This window comes from Tetrahymena thermophila, assembly GCF_000189635.1.
Source record: "Tetrahymena thermophila SB210 genomic scaffold scf_8254492, whole genome shotgun sequence".
In the NCBI taxonomy this organism is placed as follows: domain Eukaryota; phylum Ciliophora; class Oligohymenophorea; order Hymenostomatida; family Tetrahymenidae; genus Tetrahymena; species Tetrahymena thermophila.
Window position 1 is genome coordinate 42,049 of NW_002476267.1, and position 14,118 is coordinate 56,166.

The following is a 14,118-nucleotide window of genomic DNA, read 5'->3' on the forward strand; positions in this document are numbered from 1 at the left end:
CCTGCCTTCTCAAAATATTTAAATTAATTTAATTTAATGATAAATACAACTCATAATATAGTATTTATTGTTTTTTTTGTCTTAGTACATTCTATGAAATATTCATTATAAAAATTTAATAGTCTTTAAATAATAAATACTTCCTCGATAGAAATTCAGTTGATAATATTTATTTTTTAGTTTAATTTGAATTCAATAAAAATTAAAAAATATACTTATTCTTTTAATTTATTTTTTTGTTACTTTTCAAAGAGAAAAAGCTTAAAATCTATTTTTTATAATTCAAAAAATTATTATGTTAAATTTATATTTATGTTGTAAAAATAATGAACAAAATATATTCAAAGAATTTTTTTTATCAATAATATACTCTATAAAAGATAATTTACAATCAGAGCATTTTAGGGCCAATAGGTAGAAAAAAAAGGCACCTATATATTTTTTACTCCTCGCTCTTCGATTTTGGCTAAAAGCGAGGGGCAAAGTTTTGGGATTTTACAGTTTTTACAATTTCAATTTTTGTTGAACATAATTGAAAAACATTTTGCTTAAATATTTACATGAAATATTGTTAAATATATTGTAAATTAATTTAAAATAATTATCCTTATTAAAGAAGTAAATAAATTGATTTTTAAATAAATAAATTTATTGAAATATGATAATGAAAAAATTAAGTAAAATATTTTTTTAATTTAACTTAAGGAAATATCAATAATTGTTAAATAAATTAATATAAATTTTATATTTTTTAAAATTGATTTTTAATAATATATTTGTTCATTTAAGTCATTCTTTTTTAATAAATTAAAAGAGACATGAAATTTACTTATTGCATTTCATTTAAAAACTTTAATATTTAGTTTTTTGATTTTTAAATTATAATTTCTTAATTTTTAAGAAATAGTAAAACATAAGATTTTTTTTTAATCAAAATAGAAGTTTAATTAATAAAGATAGATTTAGTAAATAAAGAAGACATGTTTGCGGAATAATAAATTTAAATGGATTCTTTCTTAGCAATTCATTTTATTTATGATAAAGTCTTATATTTTTGCTTATTGTTTTAGCTTTTGTATTTCATAGCTTTCGATGTAAATACTTTGCATTTATTTCTACTCTATTTATCTCATAATAATTAATAGGATAAATCAATTACATAATCGATAATATGGTCTGTTATAGGTATAGCAATTAATATTGAAAATTTTTTGAATTTTTTATACATCTACAAGAACATCGAGATAAAGAGTAAGTCTCTAGCTTACATTCTATGCTTATTTAACTTAGGAGAGATACCTTTACTTTAAATTCATAAAAATAATAGGTTTTAATGCTTCAAATAATACAGATTAAATTTTAAAAGATTAGTTTTTTTTGTGGTAGAAGTGGCTGGATCTATCATCCTTGCTTTCTTATTAGATCCAAAATAATTAATCATACCTTTGTTAGCATATTTTTACCCAATCTATATAATTTTGCTTTCTTTATTTGAACCTAAAATAGTTAGAAATAAACATATTCTAAAAAGTACATGGATAAAATTTTTTTTAGAAGCTATTGGTTAAATAGGATATTAAGGATTAGTACTAATCTATATAATTCACGATTCTTAATCTTTAATTACTATGGTTATTATAAATTTAGGGCTCTCTGTTATATTTTTAGCTTTTACAGCTTAGTTTATTTCTAAGCATTACAAAGATGACTTTATTTATTTTTTCTATTTCATTGTATTTTTTGGATATTTTGTTGATATTAGGATTCCTTTTGTTTTTTAAGCTGGAATTATTGATCACTTAGAAGAATGGTAAAGAAATTCAATAGTTTTTCTATAGCTTACTTAGATTGTCTATGTATTCGTTTAATTTTTCATTTAGCATTTTAGTATATTTAAAGATGAAAGTTTATGCTTTTCTATATAGGCGCTAATAATTTTGGCATTGTCTATATTTTAAATTATAATGAAGATAGTTTCTCTTACTGATTATGTGATTCTAAGTTATCTCAAAGGACCAAAAATAATAAGAGTAAATAGTTTTTAACAATTGAAAGAGCTTACAAAAGAGTACAAAAATAGTGAAAAAAAATTTAAAAGATTAAAATTTCTAATTATTCAGTTTGATGTACACCACTCAAATGGTATCTAATCTCGTTAAAAAAGACATAAGCTAATTTAAAAGACTTTGCTCTTCTACTTTTAAAAGACTGAGATAATAACATTATAAAAGTATTTTCATAGAATAAATATAAGTGATTCTAAATTCAAATAGTAAGAGGTCAGTTTATACTAAAATTTTGATTATAATTTTATAAAAAAAAAGATAAGATAAGGTTATGAAATTTTAGATGAAATAAAAACTGTTAAGTTTTACAACAAATTTATTTAAATTTAAATATTTAAAATGTTTTTTGAAACCTTGATTTTATAAAATTAAATCAGTATCTTTACAATAAAAGGAATAAAAAATAAATTACAATAAATGTCTTTAGAAAATGAGTTATTTCAATTATAAATTACAGCTTATCAAAAATATCTAAGCAGATATTTTAACATTAATCCTGTTTAGATATTATATGATTTATACTTAGATCTTCCTATTAATAAATGAATTAAATAATTATTTATATAGGCTTTGCAGAAAAGAAACTTTACTAATTAATTAAAGTAAGTAAGTAAGTTAGTTAGCCTGTAAATAAATAAAATGTTAGTATCATGTATTAATAAATAAAATAATTTTTATTAAAAATAAATTTATATATATTTTACAAAAATATTTTAAGAAATGTATAAAAAATAATGTTAAGAATAAATTAAATAATATATTTGATAATTTATTTTATGTAAATAAATCAAATTAAAAAAATATTTATAATTATGAATAACCAACCAACAGTTGGAATAACATACAGCGAAAAAAATCAAATTATATAAAAAGTAATTCCTCATTAAATTTATAGATTAGCAAGTGAATTGCTTTCATATTCTCTATTTCATTTGTATTTTATTTTTATCAAAAATTGATATTTTAAAATAAATTGATTTAAAAATAATTTCAAAATTACAATTTTTTATTTTATTAATTAAAATAAAATAAAATTAATAAATAATTTTAATCATTATTTTTTTGTTTTTCTTAAGCATAGCTTTGTATATTCTTATCATATTTTTCACAAAAATTGTTCCCTAAATTAAAAATCAATAAAAAAGCATCCAAACAGCCTCATATAATTACTATTATGTTTTTTAAATTTTTAAATAAAAATAATACAAAAGTATGTAAAAATTTTTTATAAAAATCAAGATCATTTTAATTAATTAAATATTAATTCATAAAAAATCTTTTTTTTTTATCCATACATTTCATAATATATTCTTATGCTTATTTTGTAAAACCTATTAAGGATAACTGTTTATTGAAAATAAGAATAGTATAGATTAATAATAAGTAAGTAATTCATATTTCAATCTTCGAAATCAAAAATTTTAATTGAAAGAAAAATACTTAAATAAATTAAAAAAAATAATTCTAAAATAAATTAATGAAAAGTTAAAGAATTGATTATAAATTTTAAGAAATAAAATACTCATAGAGAAAAGTAAAATAATTATATTAATGTTTTATTTATTACAAGTCAAATAACTTTATAATTTTTATTATAATTAGAAAAAAAATGTTCACCAATAGCAATATTTATAGAACCATCTGCTTTTTCTACAGCAGAATTTTCTTAGTTCATCATATATAAGTAGTAACATTGTATAGGCTAGACAACTTGTCCATAACCAGAAGAACATAGGTCTACCACCAAATACAGTTTGGACTCCAGGTACATATTGCAAGAAAATAACTAAAATTGTTTCGAAAATAACACCTTATATCATGACTGAATTAAAAGCAGTTGTTGTAAAACTCATAGATCTACTCTTGCAAGCAAATACATTTGTCCACTAAAGTAAGACAACTGTTAGGAAATAAACACTTTAGGCATAGTTGATAGCTTCTACTGAATAGCAAGCAGTTTAAGATGTTAAAACTGACCAATTTTATGATTTGTTAATATCACAATCACTCCATTTAATCCAAGGTATAAAGGCACCAGTAACAGGATCGCACTTAACCAAAGATTTTCTTAGATCATAATTACCTTCAGAAAGTGTGAACCAATCCAAAGAATATTAAAGATTTGAAAGAGCGTTATTTTGGTCAGTTGAGAGTTTGTTACAATCTTAGAATTTTGTAATATTATAGATAGCTGAGTTGTAGTATGGATCGTCTCTTTACAACTGAGGATTATAATAAGTTCCAAAATCATTTTGTACAGGTCTGTATCCTGTTGCAGAGGCAAGACCGAATAAAGAAAGTACTGGGAAACCAAAATAGTTGAATGCAATATAATAACCAAGATGACCAGCTCCACTAGCAATCTAACCTGTTTAGAGATAAGCTATTGTAATTAGCTTATTTGAGACCAAATGTTCAGATTTATTACGAGGTCTTCTCGTCATTACATCGAGTTCTGCTTCTTCATAAGCAAGTGAAATAGCTGGCCAAACATCAGTACCAACACAAATGACAAGCATATAAATACTGGAAAGAGGTAAGGGAATTTAGAGGATAATGAAAGCTAAGAAGGGAATAATTTCAGTCATGTTGGAAGTTAGAAGATATACAATTGTCTTCTTTAAGTTATCAAAAATTTTTCTACCTTCTTCTACACCCAAAACTATTGATGCAAAATCATCATCAACTAAGACCATGTCTGCAGCATCCTTTGTAACATCGGAACCAGAAATATTCATAGAAATACCAATATCTGCTTTCTTGATGGCTGGAGAGTCATTTACACCATCACCAGTAGCAGCAACGATGAATCCTTCCTTTTGGCATGCATCAACAATTTATAATTTTTGAGCTGGGGTTGTTCTAGCAAAAACACAATAAGGTTTAACTACCCATTAACGTAAATAAAAGCAATCTTCCTTTTTTTCACTTAGAGCTTTGTCAATAGACTCAGTAATTCTATCTCCATGGACAATAATAGCTCTGCATTATTCGCTTGCTTCCCACCAGCTGAGACTAGGATTTCTTTCCATAAGATCTTCATTGGTTAGGATATCTTTGGGAATAATATTGACTTCTTTGGCAATAGCAGCAGCAGTAGGAGGTTAATCACCAGTTACCATAATAACCTTAACACCTGCAGATCTACATTCTAAAATAGCGTAGGGGACTCTCTATTTAGGGGGGTCCATCAAAGAAATAAGACCACAAAACTAGAAATTTGTAAGTTTAAAGGGGAACTTTTAGATAGAAGACACATTAAAAATAAATCCTTGAGGGAATTAAGCAGCAGGTAAACTCAACTTAGCAAAACCAAGTACTCTTTCACCACCTTTACCAAAAGTGAGATTTACAGCTTTGAATTTCTTTTACCAGTTATCATTAAGTTAGGAAGGCTAACCATTAACTATAATGGATGAGCAGAAACTCCAAATCTTTTCTGGAGCTCCCTTGATGTAAACTGTATAGTAACTTTCTTATGTTTACTCTTCAATTATTGTCAAAGCAAACTTTACCTATGAGTTGAAAGGCATTTTACCTTAAGTACCATCAGGATTTTTAGCTACTCTATATCTTTCACGGAAGGAATTTACATCTTCAATGTATTGATAGAATCTGATAATACCAGTTTCTGTTGCATCTCCTAATACTGGACAGGTCAAGTAGTCGATATTCTCTTTTTCTTTAATAGTAGAAGTATCAAAACGGGCTTCACTACTGAGCATGGCAGCCTTCTAAAGAGTTTTAAAGTCAGGATCTTCAGTATTATATTCAGGGATTTCTCCTTGCTTAAGATGAGCCTTGTTCTTGGATAGATGGATCTAATCTGAATACCACAAATTTTTGACCGACATAACATTTTAAGTTAAAGTACCAGTTTTATCAGAGCAAATACAAGAAGTGGAACCAAGAGTTTCTACGGCTTCGAGGTTTTTTACGAGGACATTTTTAGCTGAGAGATTCTTTGCAGTAATGGCAAGCGAAATAGTGATGCAACCAAGTAAACCTTCAGGAACATTAGCTACTAGAATACCAATACCAAAGACAAGGCAATCAGTAACTTTATAATTCATATAAAGTAATGCAAGTAAGAAAAAGGCGACGCCAAGCACTATTGCAATAACTGTAATAAGAACTACAAAACGATCAAGCTCAATACGGAGAGGAGTTTTGACTTTCTTTTCACCAGAAGACAAATCAGCAATCTAACCAAGCATAGTATTATCACCAGTACAGATAACAATTCCCTTTCCGTTACCCTCTTTACATAGAGTACCGAAGAAGGCTATATTAGATGTCTCAATATAACTTTCAGGATGAGAGCATTCAGTAGTACGCAATAGAGGTTCACTTTCACCAGTCAAAGGGGAATTATCTACTTTCATTTCATTTGATTCTAAGATACGTATATCAGCGGGGATTTTTTCACCTATTCTTATGACAACTACATCACCGACAACAAGATGTACAGCTTCTATTTGCTTTATTTCACCTCCTCTAATAACTATTGTCTTTGCAGGGATAAAATTTTTAAAAGAATTCATCAATGCTTCACTCTTGGCATTTTATTAGAAAGTAATTGCAGTGGTAATTAAAATGACAATAATGAGGACTACTGCAAGGTAAATGTTAGAGGGATTTGGCTGCAATCCTTAAGCAATGAAACATAGAATAGCACTAACCCAAAGCATAAGTGAAAAGCCATTAGTCATTTCTTTCAAGAGTTTTACCCATAATGGAGTTCCTTACTTAACAGTAAGCTTATTCTCGCCATACTTTTTTAGTAATTCCTAAGCTTGTTGTTCAGTTAAACCATTCTGGAAATCAGTTTAATACTTTTATTTCAGTTCCTCCAAAGAAATTTTGTGGTCTACTTTTTCAACAATGTCTTGCTTTTATTTTTGATCCTTATTTAACTTTTTGTTAACATTATTTTTAGCTACATCAGCAGTTTGAGTGTTAGAAATCATAAAGCCTTCTGTTTTAATTGTTGTTTCTTAAAATTCACAGTTAATGTGTTAACGCTTGTTTCCTTCTTCCAAATCAGGTCTTGACTTTTAGAATTCTTAACTTTATCTAATTTCTTGAATAGAATTTTTAAGTTAAATGGACTACCTCATTTCTTCAAATTTTCTGACGACACCAGACGCAGACTGTCGAACAACATTAGTTTGACTCATTTTATCTATTCAATTCTGTAAGATTTCAAAATTATTTTTTAATCTGTTTTTTTTTAAGAATTTTTTTGTTATTTAAAAATTATAAACGGATTTACCAAATATCATTTATAAAGCTTTTTTTTTACACAAATGTATACTTTATTAGCTTTTGTTTACCCAGAATTTAAGAAATAGAAGATTTTGATACTTAATTAGATGAAAAAGTCTATTTCTTTAATTTTAATTTTATTTCATTTAGTAATTTAATAGCCACTTAATTAATTTAATTGCAATTAAAGACTTATTTAAATATAATACTATTTCCTCAAATAGATATATAAATAAAACCTTTTATGAAAAACAGCTTAACCATTTCAATGCTATTCCATATATTATTTAGATATGTTTATTGATAATTTTGGCGTTATTTTAACAACTTTGTACCTGGTGTTTTATAATTAAAGTTTATTATTAGACTTTTTTAATGGAGGACAAGTCTATTTTATTTGCCTTAAAAAACCTAAAATTCACTCTCAGGTTCATAAAAATAAGCTACATTATTATGTAAAATCTGATAAATTATCACAAAAAATGAATTTTGATAGTGACATACCATGGAGAATTGGTGGAGAATTTAAAAGAAAAAATCATATTCCATATTTGATTTTTTAATTATATAATAAAAATACCAATAAATTAGATCAATTTTTAAATAAATTAATTAATTATTACATCATGGCTAAAAATGGAATTCTATAAAAGTAGAATGGCTTATTTTCTAAATCTAAGAGGCTTTTTTTTTAGCAAAAGCTTAATATTATTTTGTCAAACATTAGATCATTATTGAAATTTGGTTGAAAATTAAAATGTTTTTTTATCTAAAAGCTGTTTCTTGCAATAAAATATATTGAATATAATTGATTATAAAATTTTGAAAATAAACAATATTAATGTGAAGTTGATTTACTTACTATTATGGAAATAAAATTTAAATTTATTTTTGAAATTTTATGTTTTGAAATATTATTAATTATAAATCGTATTTTAAAGTTTAAGATGAATATCGGACATTAGGCTAGCTTCTGTCTGAATAGTGTATAGTATATTCTTCAAGTTGTAATATAAAAAATATTTATTGCTTTAAATTTTTAGAAAAAACAGTATAATTTCAGAAAATTTTTATTGGTAACATATGAAATAGATTTTTATGTAATAATAAAATCATATTATAGCCGAATTACTATTAAATTTAGTCATAAGTTGCACTAATAATTTAGTTGAATTCGATTCACAATAGTAGAAAATAGAGAAAATTTATGAATCCAGAATCTAAAAATAATATAAATAAATAAAGATAGATCATTAATTGTAAAATCATGAAAAGCAATTTTATAATAGTTTTTTTTTTATAAATAAGGGGGAACAAAAACATTAGCATTTTTTAACAAGCCATAAAAATATATATAAGACAGATAAATACCTAGTACAATTTTTTTAAAAGAATAATCAACAAATAGATCTTTTTGTATTAACAAAAAGGATAATCACATTTTTTAAAAAAGTAATTGTAATAACAAAAAAGGAATAAATATAGCTGAAATACTCAAAATAAATTCCTGAATCAGTTTTAAAATCTATTCTATCAAGCTGTTTATAAATATTTGACATTTTTTCTATGGAAAATTAATGGAGTTTGTTTAAGTAATAGTAATAATAATAATAATATAATTGTTGGTATTAGCTAAATTAGCTTTCAATTTAATTTATCAAATACTTTTTTAATCAAGGAAAATGTCAAAAAATGTCTAACCTTCAAATAATTTTATCCAAAATATCTACTTTAAAAATATATTTCAACAAAAATTATTTTATTTTATCTTTTATCACAATATTTTTATTCATTTTTTTGTTATTTTTATTGGTTTTATTATGGAGAAATAGTGGAGTAAAGCTTTTAAATTCTTATTATGTAATTTACTACTGCTAATAACGTTTAAACTATCCTACAAAAATAAGCTAAATAATTCAATTCTTAAAAAATATTTTTATAATAATAAAGAAAGGCTCTCTTTATTAACATAGTATGTTTGAATATAGGTAATTTTATGTTTAGATTGAATGAATATTTTCTCTATCTAATATATTAAAATCGCATCATTTTAAAATATATATTTGGCTTTTAAAAATTAATATTTAAACTTATCTACATAAAAATATCTCAAACAATAATATTTATTAAAAATTATTAAAAGTAGTCAAAATAAAAGTAGATTTGATAACTTTTGTCATAAAAGGAATGGCAAATTAAATTAATTAATAGATTTTTTGAATAATTGCATTTAAATCTAGTTAATAAAATAAATATTTGATGAAAGTCTTTTCTTTATTGTAAAACATCAAACAAAATAGATGAATAGATTAGTAAAAAAATTTTTTAATAGCAATTAGAAAAAAATTCAGCATTTATTATAAAAATAATGGACAATAAATTTGAAATATTTTAATAGTTCTAAGAATATTTTTCTTTTGGTTATGAAATACTTTTGCTAATAGAAGGATTTATGTATTTTTTTCAAAAGTAATTCAAGATAAACTCTAAGTCCTCATAGATTTATTTCCTAACTTGCATTTAAAATATACACTATTAAATATTTTTCTTACAAAATTTTAATTATTTCTTATTTAAGTTATAAATTTATAATTAAATTTTAATTACTTTTTATAAAAAAAAACAAAATTTAATTTAAGTTTTAAGTTATAAAAAATATTTTTAAATAATATGGTCTTCTCAAAATCTTTCAATTAATTTAATTTGATAATAAATAAAACTCATAATTTGTCTTAATAAATACTTTCTTGATAGAAATTCAGCTAATAATATTTATTTTTTATTTTTTAAATGAATTCAATTAAAGAGAAAAATACTTCTTATTTTAATTTATTTATATATTATTTTTTATGAAAGATCCGGCTTAAAATCTATTTTTTATAATTCAAAAAATTTATAGGTTAATTTGAAATTTATGTTGTAAAAGAATGAACAAAATGTATTCAAAAAGTTAGTTTCATTAACAATATCCTTTATAAATAAAGAAATTTTTCTTGCAAGATATAAATTTTACTCATTATAGAATCAAGAGATATCGAATTGGTATTAAATTATCACATATTTAATATTGATGTTTACTTATATTTAACTTAAATTAAAAAAATATGTTACTTAATTTTTTCATTTTTAATTTGAAATTTCTTTTTTTATTCATAACTTTAGATCATCTTTTTAAATTTATTAAAAATTTTTTAATTCATTTTTCTCTTTATTTCTATATTTAAAAATTATTGACTTCTTTGATCAAAAAAATTATTTTTAATTAATTTACACAATATCTCATGCAAATATTTTAATAAAATTTTTCAATTATGTTCAACTAAAAGTGAAATTATAAATAGTTATTTATTGATATTACTTTTGTTGTCTGCCATACTAAGGTGAAAACACCGGATCCCATTCGAACTCCGAAGTTAAGCGCCTTAAGGCTGGGTTAGTACTAAGGTGGGGGACCGCTTGGGAAGTCCCAGTGTCGACAACCTTTTTATTTTAATTAACATTATTTTTAAATATTTCAAAAGTATTATTTTTAATTGCTAATTTTAATCTATTCTAGTTAATTGTAGATTAAGTGATAAATCAAATTAAAAGCTATTGTTATAAATAGTTATTTATTGATATTACTTTTGTTGTCGGCCATACTAAGGTGAAAACACCGGATCCCATTCGAACTCCGAAGTTAAGCGCCTTAAGGCTGGGTTAGTACTAAGGTGGGGGACCGCTTGGGAAGTCCCAGTGTCGACAACCTTTTTTATTTTAATTAATATTATTTTTAATCATTTAAAAAGTATTGTTTTTAATAACTAATTTTACTTTATTCTAATAAATTTTAGATTAAGTGATAAATCAAATTAAAAGTTATTGTTATAAATAGTTATTTATGGATATTACTTTTGTTGTCGGCCATACTAAGGTGAAAACACCGGATCCCATTCGAACTCCGAAGTTAAGCGCCTTAAGGCTGGGTTAGTACTAAGGTGGGGGACCGCTTGGGAAGTCCCAGTGTCGACAACCTTTTTATTTTATTGAAAATAATTTTTAATCATTTAAAAAGTATTATTTTACTAATATTAATTTATTTGAGTAAATTGTAGATTATTAAGTGATAAAACAAATTGAATAATGTTATTGTTATAAATATTTATTTATAGATATTAATTTTGTTGTCGGCCATACTAAGGTGAAAACACCGGATCCCATTCGAACTCCGAAGTTAAGCGCCTTAAGGCTGGGTTAGTACTAAGGTGGGGGACCGCTTGGGAAGTCCCAGTGTCGACAACCTTTTTTATTTTAATTAATATTATTTTTAATCATTTAAAAAGTATTGTTTTACTAATATTAATTTATTTGAGTAAATTGTATATGATTAAGTGATAAAAAAAATTGAATAATGCTATTGTTATAAATAGATATTTATTGATATTACTTTTGTTGTCGGCCATACTAAGGTGAAAACACCGGATCCCATTCGAACTCCGAAGTTAAGCGCCTTAAGGCTGGGTTAGTACTAAGGTGGGGGACCGCTTGGGAAGTCCCAGTGTCGACAACCTTTTTATTTTATTGAAAATAATTTTTAATCATTTAAAAAGTATTATTTTACTAATATTAATTTATTTGAGTAAATTGTAGATTATTAAGTGATAAAACAAATTGAATAATGTTATTGTTATAAATATTTATTTATAGATATTAATTTTGTTGTCGGCCATACTAAGGTGAAAACACCGGATCCCATTCGAACTCCGAAGTTAAGCGCCTTAAGGCTGGGTTAGTACTAAGGTGGGGGACCGCTTGGGAAGTCCCAGTGTCGACAACCTTTTTTATTTTAATTAATATTATTTTTTAAAATTTATAAAGTATTATTTTTAATTACTAATTTTAATTTATTCTAGTAAATTTTAGATTAAGTGATAAATCAAATTAAAAGTTATTGTTATAAATAGTTATTTATGGATATTACTTTTGTTGTCGGCCATACTAAGGTGAAAACACCGGATCCCATTCGAACTCCGAAGTTAAGCGCCTTAAGGCTGGGTTAGTACTAAGGTGGGGGACCGCTTGGGAAGTCCCAGTGTCGACAACCTTTTTTATTTTGTTAATAAATATCATTAAAGTAAGAAATAGTAATAGTAAATAAATTTATTAATTGATTTTTTATTTAGACTACGTTTTGAATAATTAAAATCTTCATTTTTTATTTAATTAATTTGCTATGTATTTTTAGATAAAATTCTTTTGAGTTTTTTTTAGTATTTGACAAATTTATTATGAAAGAAAGATGGTCAAATATGAAAAGCAAATAAAAATTTTCAATATAATTAAAGAAATTTTAAATTACCTTTGAAAACTTGAGTGGCTTAAGTCTTTCTTATTAAAATCTTTAAAAAACTAAGAGTTAAATTAATACGAGCCAACTCCTTATGAAATTAAATTTTATTTAATGAAAACCTAATTTAACTATTAATTTTAAAGATATTTTTTTAATTGATAATTTTATTAAAAAATGTTATATTAAATATTTTATGAGCACATAAAAAAATAATAAATTTACAAAAATATGTAAATATCTAAGTTTATAAATACCTATTTATAATTATATTTTCATTTTTTCTAATAAGTAAGAAATATATTTGAGGAAAAAATTTATCTCAACTAATTCATTTTAGAAAGTTGAAAAGAAATGCAATTTTTTTACATTTTAAAAAAGGAAAAAATAAAATTAATTGCTACATAAAATTTTTCTGATTATTTAAAAATGAGAGATTTATAAAGACATACAGACTTTTATATTTCAAATTAATACAAAATATTTAATTGAATTTAAAATATAAATAGTCTGAGAAACCAATTTATTATCGTATTTATTCTTTATGAAACAATTAAATATTGAGTAAAAAAATTAGAATTTCAATTTTATACAAATAGTTTCAATTTAAAATGTTAAAAATTAAAAAGAATTTAAGTAAGTACTAACTGTTTTGAAGTAAAAATCCAAAAAAATATAGATTTAAAAAATTGAATTTAAATTAGGCACAAACAATTGGAACAATAAATAAAACTCTACATTTTAAGAAATGTAAATAAGTACTAAAAATATTATAGCCATTCTCTGTATTTTTATTTAGGTGTATATTATTTTATATTATAAATTGTAGACTAATTTAAATTTATGAATTATTTATTGTTTATTTATAGTTTGTTTTTTAATTTTTTTAATTAAATTTTTAAAACATTTTTTTTTTTCTTATTATATGATTGGAAGTTTGGGATTTGATCAGAAGAGAGAGAATCACTTTTAAGTTGCTACGGTAATTAAGTCTAATAGATATTAGGCTAGGGGGTTACCTAACTACTTTATCTAATTAGGAGTAAATTTAATTAATTTTATAATTAATTAATTTCAACTAATTTAATCAGAATTAGATGGAAGGAAGTTTGATTCATTATGTAGGTTACTTCAAATTACAACGAAATCTTTCTTAAAATTTGTATTATAATTAATTTCAACTAATTTAATCAGAATTAGATGGGAGGAAGTTTGATTCATTAGGTTACTTCAAAATACAAGGAAATATTTCTTAAAATTTGTGAGATTGAATTAGATTATCAGCTTAGTGAACTCATTGTCTGTAATTATCATTTATATCTAATATCTAGCTAGTATTATATTTTTTAGTACTATTTTGAAATTGAAATATAAAGATTTAATAATCAATGTATGTTAGTTAGTTATTTACACTAACTTTTTGTGATTTCTCAAACTAAATAAAGGTAAATTTATAAA

The 14,118-nt window shown here is 23.6% G+C and overlaps 3 protein-coding genes across 3 annotated transcripts; 1 reads left to right on the forward strand and 2 right to left on the reverse strand. All coding sequences in view use genetic code 6, as the record gives it.

Moving 5' to 3' along the window:
* Nucleotides 1–818: 818 nt before the first annotated feature.
* TTHERM_01150340 (transmembrane protein, putative) lies at nucleotides 819–2,612 on the forward strand (the record flags this gene model as incomplete). Its single annotated transcript, XM_001022109.2, has 2 exons — nucleotides 819–1,094; nucleotides 1,146–2,612. The coding sequence occupies 2 exons, from the start codon at nucleotides 819–821 to the stop codon at nucleotides 2,610–2,612; spliced, it is 1,743 nt and encodes a 580-aa protein (XP_001022109.2).
* Nucleotides 2,613–3,679: 1,067 nt separating this feature from the next.
* TTHERM_01150350 (Na,H/K antiporter P-type ATPase alpha subunit family protein) lies at nucleotides 3,680–7,246 on the reverse strand (the record flags this gene model as incomplete). The annotated part of the gene is made up of 1 exon (XM_001022110.1): nucleotides 3,680–7,246. One exon carries the CDS (start codon nucleotides 7,244–7,246, stop codon nucleotides 3,680–3,682), a length of 3,567 nt encoding a protein of 1,188 aa, XP_001022110.1.
* Nucleotides 7,247–10,484: 3,238 nt separating this feature from the next.
* TTHERM_01150360 (MFS transporter) lies at nucleotides 10,485–12,525 on the reverse strand (the record flags this gene model as incomplete). The annotated part of the gene is made up of 9 exons (XM_001022111.2): nucleotides 10,485–10,548; nucleotides 10,693–10,814; nucleotides 10,959–11,153; nucleotides 11,226–11,347; nucleotides 11,525–11,666; nucleotides 11,761–11,882; nucleotides 11,935–12,149; nucleotides 12,295–12,416; nucleotides 12,502–12,525. 9 exons carry the CDS (start codon nucleotides 12,523–12,525, stop codon nucleotides 10,485–10,487), a joined length of 1,128 nt encoding a protein of 375 aa, XP_001022111.2.
* Nucleotides 12,526–14,118: the final 1,593 nt, after the last annotated feature.